Below are 11,544 nucleotides of genomic sequence, written 5' to 3' on the forward strand. Positions count from 1 at the left end.
TGGGAAATTGTAATTGTTTACCACTACGTCATCCTAGATTGGAGGAAGACAATCCATTGAGTGCTATAAACGGTAGGAAGCATAAAAAAGGAGTAAAAGGAGTAAACCACCTGAATAAAAATACCCAGAAGACACTAGTATGTTCATAATCTGCAGTGCCGCTCTGTTGTTGTACCGGCTAATATAAGAGTTCCGGTCCCGAACGCAAGTGAATATATAAGAATTTTGACTTTTAGTAGTCAAAATGAAAACGCCACAATGTATGTTTTTTAAAGGCACCGCTGCACAGACGTGGAAATCACGGGCGGAAGATCCGTGCTGTACAGGAAGCCTCAAAAAAGGTACGGCTGTCCCGGAGTCTATTTATGTGCCGAAATAGACTCTGGGTTCCCAGATTGCTATGTTCATGATAGTCACCAACTTACAAGTCACCAACGTACAACTTAGGAATAGGGTAGGTTTGCTTTTCCTACCAGCAAAACATGAAAATGCTGTCATCTAAATAATGCTGTTGTTTTTACATTGCAATTAAATTTTGCTTTAAGACACACATTCTGAGTTTACGGCTATGCCGTTTTACGTGCGATCGGGCTGAAACTTTCAGGGGGTGTAAAGAGCACCCGTGCAGGTGACCTGACGGGTATATATATAGTGCTCTTGCTTTCTTCATTTTATACTCTGTGTCATATATATACTTGCTTTTTTGCACCCTGTCTTATACTTCTATGACCTACAGAGCCTAAGAATTTCACACGTTAGGTTAAGTTAAGTTATCCTTTATTTATCCCCATGGGGAAATTCATCCTCTGCATTTGACCCATCCCCTACTAGGAACCTTCCTAGAACTAGGAGCAGTGCAGCGCCTAAGGACCAACTCCAGTTCTTTTTGCCATTGCCTTGGTCAGGGGCACTGACATGAGTCTTACCCCTAACATACTGTACATGTCTTTGATGGTGGGAGGAAACCGGAGTACCCGGAGAAAACCCACATGAACACGGGGAGAACATGCAAACTCCACACAGAAAGGACCTGGGACGGACCGGGGTTCGAACCCGGGACCTTCTTGCTGTGAGGCAACAGTGCTAACCACTGAGTCTGTACAAGTTGTACAAGTGTACTTGTGCAACCAGAGTGACAATAAACATCTTGAATCTTGAAGGTCTCCAGCCAGGAATAAGAGCTGAATGGATATTTATGTAAAAACCCAGACAGAAAGGGACCACAGTGCTGAATAAAGCAACAGCTCTGCTCATCATTGGACCATGTCAGTACTTTTTGTTCAGCTGAGAAAATTGCATTTTTAGAGCCCTTTAAAAATGGAGGTGGGGTGAGAGGGAAGGTGAGTGCCATTTCTGGTGTGTGAGCACCACCTGCTGGCTCTGGATGTGCCAGCACATCCACAGTCAAGGAGGCGACGAATACTATAGAAGCGTAGTTTAGTTTCGCAGTCTATAATAGTTGTCACCCGCAGGCCGCGGGGCAATAGGCAAAACATGGCGATCTCCTGGGTCCCTGTGGGTTCCACCCCAGCAAATTGATGAAGTGCAGTTAATTAATGATGACTGTTTGATCTGTCTCTGTTACTTCACAGAACCAGACAAGTTCACACATTGTACTCACATTTGAAAATATGAAATGTGTAGTTTCTTCTTTCTCGACATCTTCCAAAAACACAACCTGTCAGCTCCACGCTTAAAGTAACCTGTCTGTCGGTCGTCTATGCTAGCTTGCTGCGTCCCGGAGGGTTGAGTAGTGCAGTGCGTTGCGTTTGAGTGAGTGAGTGCCATCAGGTGCCATCCATGGTGAGTGCGCGTGCAGCACGGTGCAGCAGTGTAAAAAAAGAAAAAGAAAAAGAAAACGGAAGTGCCACTGCTGTTGCTAGTTGGTCTTCCGGTTAAGCCCCCCTTCCTGATTCCTGTCAAAATGGCTTATCTATCGCCGTTTCAGTTTTCTATTTTTGCCATTGTTTCGTTCCTCTTATGTACGAATTTTGTATGTTGTAACAACGGCAGGAGGGTAAGTGTAAATGTCTTTAATTTAGCGTTGACGTTACACCTGCTAAGCAGCGACTAGTATTTATTAGCTAACATGCCGATAAATGGCTGACCAGCTAACATGCTAACGTGCCAATCATATGAATGGCTGACCAGCTAACGGCTAGTCTGAATTTGTTTTGCCCCAGGTTGGCGATGCTCTGGACACTGAATTCGGTGGTTTCTCGGTGCCTCTTGAGCATTCCTTTGAAGTCGGTGAGAAAATGTTCTGTACATTGCTTGTTAACGTACTGTTTATGACATATCATTATTTGCTGATAACCAAAGCAACATTAAATACCCAGATCATTGAATGGGGTTTGGCGTGATGTTCTGTTCATCCAAGGGAGAACGAAATGTTAGGCCAGGGTTTCAAAGTTTGAGACTGTGGGCCTCCCCCCAAACAAAGCTTGGAAAAAGCTCCCTCGCTCAATTCCTAGATGCCCATGGGATCATGATTATGTTATTTGATTCCATAGACACTCATCAATTAACAAGCTAGCCTGATATTGCTGTTTGACTTACTAAAGAGACTACACCAAATACATTTAAAAAAAATTGGTCTGAAGCATCGACATATGGTCTAGACCATATGTCGATGCTTCAGACCAATTTTTTGGCATTTTTGAAGGCATTTATTTTTTGTGACTCTGGGAAAGTGTGAAAAACTGTAAAATTTCCCAAAACTACTGTATCTCTGAACTATCTTTAACCAAATCACACACATTTAGGCTATTCTATGGGATCTCCTTTTGATAACTGATGTGATAACTATGTAATATCTTTTTCACTTCCATTCACTGAGCCTCCCCTGAAACTGCTTGGAGTGCCCCTGGGGAGGCCCGCCTCCCACTTTGAAAACCTCTGTGTTAGGCAGATGCTAAATTAATACCCTTATGTTGTTATGGACTACACACAAATCAGATTTTAGTTGTTGCTAAAGTTGGACTAACTATGTCCCCTTTAAATGTGTAGCTAGTGTTTGCTTTCTGTAGATAAACCGTCTGAAAGTTTATTTTAGGTCAGTTGTCATTACCGTGATATCCACGCTTCTCTAGTCAAATATTTGAAATATTTCACGAGTACCACTCCTCCTTCCATGACTGCCCCATGCTAGCCGGGTCACTGGCATCTTGCCAGTCAGTCATGTTGACTGTCCCTGACTTAACGTGATGTCTGTCATCCTCCTTGTCTCAGATGATGTGGCAAAGTTTCGGGTTCGTGGAGCGCTGCTGTTGAAAGCTGGAAGGGAGCCGAGCGTCTCACTGTCTCAGAACCAGCTATCAGAGGAGGACAGGACCAAACTGAAGGTGAAATAGGAGAGTTGGGATGAAAGGGTTTGGCTGACAACTACTCTGGCCTTGTCCATTACAGACACACTTCTGAGCTGGGCAGGGTCGGTCCGACTACTCTTGTTTCAAATAATTTGTTTGTCTTTTTAGTTGACGGTTCTTAGCAACCTAAACTTGTTGTTGCAAACACCCGAGCACCTACTCTTGATGTCAGAGACAAGTTATTATGGATCCCACTCATTTTCCATACAAGACTACTCTGCCGCTGAACACCCTACTCTGCCTCTGCCTATATTTCTTTTATTCTTTATCTTTGTTTTTGTTTTGTTTTTTACCATGTTCGAAATAAATCTAATCTAAAAACAAAAACATACAGTAACTCACAAATTGTGTACTTGAATATCTTGAAAGTTAAGGGTATATTAACATAGTCAATGTCTACATCAGTCATTTTAATGTTGTTCATTTTGTATTTGTAAATATGTGAAAGGTGAATCTCAATCATTACAGCATTATTCACAATATTGTGAATTTTATTAGGCTCTGAAAAACCAAGATGTGGAGGTGATATTTATTTTTATTTTATTTTTTACATACCGGTAATTCAGAATGACTAATGTAGGAAAAGCAATTCCACCAATTTCATGAACACATAAAAATGGTTTACCCAGAGACAGTACAGTACGATTTGACAAGTGTAAGGAGCGGTTCATGGCATTGTGTCTTTAACGTGTCTGTTTTCACCTTGATCGACTCCTCAGGAAGTGGCGGCGGTGGACGGTCTGTACAGAATCCGAGTGCCTCGTGTTCTCCTGCAGACCGACAGGCAGACTGAGCGGCAGATGGAAGGACACCTCACAGCGTTCGTCAGAGCCGTATGTATTTTCCCTCATCTGCTCATCGCTGCAGCAAATAGACCATTTAACATACGATACATGCCTATGCTAAAACAGACCCATTATTTCAACAAAGTGATATGCCGGTCTAACCCCAGCATCAACCTTTATTCTCCTCTGCTCCTTAGTGTGCCATGGTTGAGTCCCATCTGAGTGATGTCATCAGCCTCCACACGGACGTCTCTGGCTACCTCATCGGCGTCTCCATAGTGACGATACCGGGAGCCTGCAGGGGCACCGAGGTTGAGGAGGAAGTGGATCTTGAGGTTTTCAACAGCACATTGAGCATCGTGGCTCCCGTCAATGCACCTGGGTCAGTCCTGAATTACAGGTTTTCTGCTAAAAAGAACTATGTACAGTATGTCCATGTAGGCCTCAGTGATATAGTTGAAATCCTCCATACAGAACCTTTTTGTTATTGATATATATCACAACATGGCTCATGCAAAATACCATGTTAAATAATCACATCAATATTCATCCCATTTAACCGAATGGTGAGTGGGTGTTGGGTGTGTGATATCAAAATTGAAATTGTCAGTACAATTATTCCTTAAACTGTTTTATACCTCATTTTTTGAGTTTTTAAATAAAATGTGCTTGTTGTAATCAATTTAGAATTATCACAATATCCCAGAATCAACATAATAGATGGTGTCACTGGAATTCTGTTGTTAGTAGGGAACAGTTTGAAACCTAGCTTATTTCCTGTATTAGCAATAGGAAATAAGCTAGGGTCAGTTTATAATGTGTATATTGTAAAGTTGAAAACGATAAAGGATAACATTGTATAACCCTCATCCCCATGTCCACATCTCACTGTGGTTTTATTTGCCGCCTGGCTCCACTGTTCTATCATGCTTGGCTGCCAGCGTCTTGGTTTCATCCCTGCCTGCAGATGTCTGCTGTGTTTCAGGGAAATCCTCTTGTGCACACAGGTGTAACTTCTCCACATATCTTTTATTCAGTTGCGTTTGCCTTGGTGTAGCAGCATTGTCTCTTTTCCCACAGGTAGAACAAGGCTTCATGCAGCTTCTGCCTTTCGGATACACTTTGTGCCTCGTCTTTGGGTTTGTTTGAATGCTAATTACTGCCTTTCTTCCAGGCCTGAGACGGCTCTGTTTCTCGAACGAATGGAACAGGAAATAGAGAAGAAAGGGAAGAATCCGCAAGAGCAAAAATCCTTCTTTGCTAAATATGTAAGTACTCCTGACAAGACCACCGGTCTTGTGCCTTAAAGCTGCATTCAGCGATGTTTTTGTGTTAAAATAAGTGTTAAATGGCTCTACTGTATATTCTGACAAATCGAAATAGTCGCGATTGGACCTTCCGTTTCTCAGAAAATGTCAACCTTTCTCTGATTGGTTAAAAATTGGCGCCGACCTCAAACTATCCAATCAGAGAAAAGTTGACAAATTCTTGGAAACGGAAGGTCAGATCGCGATCCCTGTAAAGGACTATATGTATTTTTTCACCCCGAATCCAATGCCATCCGTGAGTCTCTATGACTTACGGTTGCGGAGATACGTCCGCCCAGCCTGCAGGACTACAGGAGAGAGATAGAGGACAGGGGGGGTTGGGGGTTTCAAGTCACTGACCAAACACTCTATTTCAGTGATCCCTGTCAGAATATAGAGCCATTTAACACTTATTTTAAAACAAACATTGCTGAATGCAGCTTTAACATGTTCTCTCCCTTCATTGACCAGGATCTGATCATTGTATTTGCCCCCGTATAGAGTCTGGATAAAGGAAAATGGCTGTTGTTTAGCTAATCCTCTCTTGTTTTTTTTTGCTACATCAGACCCATGCAAAATGACATACAGCATGTCTTGAGACACATAGCAGAAAGTTCCCACCATTACTGTGGTTTGAGAAAGTGTTATTTCAGTTCACTCATTGATGTTCACTGATTTGAAGGAATTCAAATCATTCAAATCAAAATGCTGTGGATATACCATAAATAATGTCAAATCAAGGTACAGTGTAGGATTATCTTCCAAAATGGGGAAATGGCTGCACCTTTTTTGTGCTTATCGTCTGTTTGATGGTGTGTTTTTGGGTCCCCCTACCATGCGCTTCACAGTCGTCCCTGTTTAAGTCCTTTTCACTGCTTCAGGCTGCACAGTCTGGACCCGCTCTGTACCGCCCTGTTTCCCTGTCTGTGCTGTTGCTGCGCACGGACTCTCTGGACCTAACCTCCACTTCTCACTTTAGTAGTGTAAAAATAAATAATCTTTTGGAATTTGGAATCTTTATAGTACCGGTATATTAAATGTAATATTAATTCATATTCATATTAATTAATTTCGCTGTATTAAACAAGTTGTTAACCTTACCTGATATTTATTTATGGTAGGTTGGTAGGTAGGTAGCTACTTTTATTAATCCCTGAGGGGAAATCTCTTCATTAGCAATACAGCATACAAGCAATAAAATAAGAATAGGAATAGAAAAGCAGCAATATACATCGATTATTGTATGTGACAACAAATATACATATTTATGTAACAAATATACATATTATAATTATGTAGTAAATATACATATTTATGTAACAGATACATATTAAACAATTATATATACATTTGCACTTTTGACAAACGTATGTACAATAAAGCAAAAATAACAGCATGACTGATGGGACACAATAAAATAAGAGCAAATAAATTAACATAAAAAAGAATAATAGAAGAATGTAAAAAAAATTGTATATAGGATACATTACTACTGTAAATGGTATATCAAGTCAGAGGATATATCATATCAACCTAAGTAAATGGTGTACAGTGTTTCTATTTGAGAAATGTAAATAAATCCAAATATACTCTGCTGTCTACTGATATTTTAAGCAGTGAGCAGCTTCCAAAGCAGCCCTGTGTGTCTCCACACAACCCATAGTTTCTTAGTTTAAAGCATTCCCATGTAGCTCCCGGCCTCATGTCCTGCCCCATGCCCTCGTCTCGCCTGAGCTCCTTCCTGGTCTCTAACTGTACCGTGCCATGTTCAGTGACCCGTGTTGACTGTGCTGCGCTGCATCCATCCAGTGATGTGTGGTGTTGACTTGCTGCTGTGCTGTTGTTCCAGTGGTATTTGATTCTGGGAGGTGCAATCTTCCTCATGGCCACGAGTTCGGCACAGCCCCCAGCAGGGGGAGACAGAGAGCAGAGCTGATTCCCACTCAAGTACAGTTCTCCCTTTTGGCTCATTCAGCAAACTCACTCTGGGCTGTCTGTCTCCCTTCTCCCTCTAGCGAGTTGTGTGTTTAACTTCTAAAGCAGCGTGACTAACTGAAATCCACCCCGCTAGTTCCCCCACTCCTTCCCTCTGTCCCACTCTTTGATTCCCTCCAGGTTCAATGCCAAAGATGTTTCTGGCTGGTTACCTTTATCCACACTTCTCCCATTTTGTTGATTTACAATCTACAGAAGGCTGTCATTGACTCTTCATAGGAGGAAATGCTAGAGTGCCTCCCTCCTAAACAACCAAGATAGTTGATGTTCAAAATATAATCATAATTACATAACCATGTAAATGTTAGCGTGTGAATGTTTTTGGCATTTGACCCTCATATGTGTTCTTCCTCACTGCTCAACAGACTCTCACCCCCCTGTAGACTTTTTTTTTTCTTCTCTTCTGTTGTTCAGAACATGACTTGGACCTAATCTGGGATGAAAGAATCAATCTGGAATTGTTGAAAAGAGGTTTTAGTGATCACGGTTAATTTGTTGTCTTCAAAGCAAAGATATTTACTTTGCGGTTTCTGTTCCCCCTTCTTCTTCTTCTCCAGTGGATGTACATTGTGCCTCTCGTTCTCTTCCTCATGATGTCCGGCGCCCAGGACCAATCAGGAGGAGGAACCGGTGGCGGAGCGGCCAATGGAGGTGGCCGATAATCACCATGCGAAGATATCTCTCTTTTTTGTGTGAACAGTAGTTTGTTGAACACAAATTCACAAGTTTCTAATTGCTGTACATAATGCTGTTGAAAGAAGATAAATTGTTCTCACACACCAATTAAACTTGTACAGTTAGACAGATAGATAGTTAGATAATCTGCCCTCCAGATGTCAAGGATTGCGTTTTTAATACTGATGGGGAAAATAAAGTATTTATTAATACCTGACATTTTGAGTTATGGAGTTATTGTATTAGTAGTGATGTCCTGCTGACTATTTCATTCAAGAGAAGAAGTTTAGTTTAGTTACTGTTTAGTTCCACATGCATGTTGTCCAGACTGATGGAGACGCTTGGTCTGACGGCTCCTACACACCGCCCGCGATAAACTCCCATGTACTCGCACTCGCCCAGTAAGCCCTGCCCCGCTGCTACAGCGTGGTTGGCTGCCTTGCTGTATTTCTGTCTTCAATTAGTCGATTTCAAAATGCCCCTCCTTCCCTCGCTGCCATCTTGTCGCTCACCAGCTTGCAAAGCATGCTGGGATACCTGGCATCAGGACATCGCAGGCCACAAGACGAGAGGAGGGGCCAAAACCGAAATAGACCAATTGAAGACGGCAAGGCAGCCAACCAAGCTGAAGGGCGAGTGCGAGTACATGCAAGTTTATCGCTTAGGCTCGTGTTTGGTGAGAAGGGGGTCTGAGTTCTCCACTAGAGGGCCTCACCTCTGAGGCTTACCATTACAGTAACATGATTATAATCTGCAAGCAAAAGGCTATTAATCAGGAAAGAGTGTCATTACTTTATGCCATTTTGGGGATAGATTTTCTGTTAAAGACCCTGGCAAGCAAAATGCACAAAAACCTTCCAACTATCTACTGTAATTTAGAGTCTTATGTGACTAATTGTAATCCTCAAAAGTTTGAGGCATTTGTTTCAATATAACCTCGCGTCACCAGGCTCGCTCTAGCCTGGCACGTGTTACTACAGGCAGGAAGATAAAAGAAGACCCGCCCCTCCTTCCGGTGGTCCGCAGTGTTTTCGTTCCACCACAACGAAAAAAACATCACATGGATGCAACTGGGACGTATCATCAGTGATGTACCCTGGGGTCATAGGATGTCCCATAGAAATGCAGTAGTAGGCAACCTAAGCTCGCAAGTCACTACGAGTTCGAGAAAAAATTAGAAGCATGGACATACCAAAGGAAGTATTCAAAGAAGTACTTGAAGAAACTTGCCGGTTCCATAACATTACGTCTGAACGGAACGCAAGAATTGAGCAGGATATGTTCCTGGAGTACAGCACTTTGGTTCCTACGTTCCGCCCACCATAGGAGGATTGACGGCCCTATTGCCTTCTTTCCTTGCCTTCACTGCACTTCCTGCCAAAACCACAAAAAGGCCAACTCTTTTGTCAGCCATGTAACTAAGAAAGAATTTAAGATCCATAAATGTATTTCTTGCCGTTCTATCAATGTTATTTATCTACTTATTTGCCCTTGTGGGCTTCAGTACGTGGGGAAAACAAATAGACAGCTCAGAACCAGAATCAATGAACACAGAAGCTCCATCCATAGAGGTGATCTCAAGTCACCTGTAGCTCGACACTTCCTGGAAGCTAAACATCCAGCCACTGCTCTGAGATTCTGTGGTATTGATCAGGTCGACCCCAATCGTAGACACACAGATCTAGAAACCAAACTTCTCCAATGTGAGAGTACCGGTAAATGGATCTTTAAACTAAAAAGTGAACAGCCTTTAGGGCTGAATGAAACTTTGTCTCTAACCTGTTTCCTCTAGGCTTCTTGACAGTGTCTGCATATACCAGCATGTCCCTATGTCCTCCTGGCTCTTTATTACTCTGCCTCCCATTGCTTTCTCCATTGATGAATGTATTGTGGCAACTTTTGTACATTTGAGGAACATTCTTGTAGTATACAGCCATTATCTCTTGTTTTTGGTGAAGAACCTTACTTTCAGCTAATTGACAGTGACCTGACTTTGTCTGGCCCACATGCAATCAGCAAGGACCATAATGGAAATAAGCGGAAGCTTTTTTGTGTAATCCTTGACTGTTTTTTTTTATTACATCTTACTTTTGTAAAGTTTTTTATGAAAATGTGTCAAATAAATCAAATCAAATGAAAGCTGATTGATTGATGGCACCTGAGCAACATGATGTGCCTGCCTGTCTATTTAACCTAGACCTGAATGTTAGTAGCACTGATGATAGTCACAGACTGAAACGTTTGCTGCCTTTTAAATCCACCTTTTCTTTTTTGCACTGTTTTGTCTTGCACCATGTCAAAATAAAGTACGGTAAGTCTTTTTTGCTTGATCTCAGCCTCTGGACCTCCTCTGTGGCTTTTTTAGCCCTGTTATATCTGGTGTGTGGGTATTCCCTTTGACCTCTATTGTAAGTACTTTTGTACCGACGTGATTCCTTTCTGTGACCCAGACGTGCCCCTACCAGGGCTGCTCCAAAACAAGAAGGTGGGATAGTCAACCACTTGTGGGCAAGACTCAGGAGTCGGGACTGAAAGCAGATGAGAGTAGAGCCCTGCATTCTGGCCCGAGCCGGACTAGTGCCGATTTTCACATCACTAGCTAGGGCCAGGGCTGGGCCTGGCTCTTTCTTTTCTTTCTTTCTTTTTTTACAAAAAAATATCTCTATTACACAAAAAAGTAAAAAAAATATAGGCATTAAAATGACTGACTGAATGTCTTTGCAGTAATGTCGCTGCAACAGCCCCCGGGCTCCAGCTGACCTCACCAGGTCCTCTTGGGCAGGAGAGCAGCCTGGATGAGTTGGGCAGCATGCCTCCCTCAGGGCTGGTGACCCCGGCCAGCAGCTCGTTGAACTCCTCATCATTCATGACGGCCAGCAGGACGTGACGAGAGTTGATGCGTGACAAAGACGATGGGATTTCAAGCAAGACGGCCCAACTTCAACTCAGTTCCTGTCATTTTGGCACGCGCGTTTTGCCCATGGCTTTCCACAGACATGCCCACTTGAGGTTTTCGGCAGGTCTGAGTCTATTGGAGTCAATGGGAAAAGTCAATGTGATCTCAGATTATGACCGTTCCCTTCGCCCCCATATTCATTAAAGTAAATATTCTGTCCATTCTCCGAAGCCACATATCTTCAGAATATTCTGACACTAAAATGGCATTTTTCAGACAGACAGATCAGGAGAAAATTAAACTTGTTAAAGACCTGTCTCTATCTCAGCAACACACTCGTGAGATTTGGCAACAGGAACTCATGTTAGCAGGGAGCGATTAGCTAAAGCTGAATTTCGTTAATGTAGTAACTAAATGTGGCTACAAAAAATATTTTTTAATGGAATGTCTTAGTTTCAACTGTATTGAGCCAACAACGGGCAGCTTTGTGTTTAAATGTGTGGTTTGTGTGGAGTTTG

At 42.4% G+C, this 11,544-nt stretch overlaps 1 protein-coding gene across 2 annotated transcripts; it reads left to right on the forward strand.

Annotated features, from left to right (window-relative positions):
• Positions 1-1,890: 1,890 nt before the first annotated feature.
• On the forward strand, positions 1,891-8,317 carry emc10 (ER membrane protein complex subunit 10). Of its 2 annotated transcripts, XM_083649162.1 has the most exons (8): positions 1,891-2,017; positions 2,184-2,250; positions 3,232-3,344; positions 4,088-4,201; positions 4,351-4,535; positions 5,328-5,421; positions 7,310-7,407; positions 8,013-8,317. In XM_083649162.1, the coding sequence occupies exons 1-7, from the start codon at positions 1,925-1,927 to the stop codon at positions 7,394-7,396; spliced, it is 753 nt and encodes a 250-aa protein (XP_083505288.1). In that variant the 5' UTR covers positions 1,891-1,924; the 3' UTR covers positions 7,397-7,407; positions 8,013-8,317. The 2 variants fall into 2 exon arrangements, with proteins under 2 accessions (XP_083505288.1, XP_083505287.1); XM_083649161.1 differs by lacking the exon at positions 7,310-7,407.
• Positions 8,318-11,544: the final 3,227 nt, after the last annotated feature.

The sequence above is a fragment of the Poromitra crassiceps genome (assembly GCF_964638095.1).
Source record: "Poromitra crassiceps genome assembly, chromosome: 13".
Lineage (NCBI taxonomy): Eukaryota > Metazoa > Chordata > Actinopteri > Beryciformes > Melamphaidae > Poromitra > Poromitra crassiceps.

Bases quoted from the DNA above. Each gene is read 5' to 3' on its own strand.
- emc10 (XM_083649161.1), top strand. From the start codon at position 1,925: ATGGCTTATCTATCGCCGTTTCAGTTTTCTATTTTTGCCATTGTTTCG. The intron at 4,536-5,327 runs GTCAGTCCTGAA...CCTTTCTTCCAG, and splicing joins GCTCCCGTCAATGCACCTGG to GCCTGAGACGGCTCTGTTTC. The intron at 5,422-8,012 runs GTAAGTACTCCT...CTTCTTCTCCAG, and splicing joins AATCCTTCTTTGCTAAATAT to TGGATGTACATTGTGCCTCT.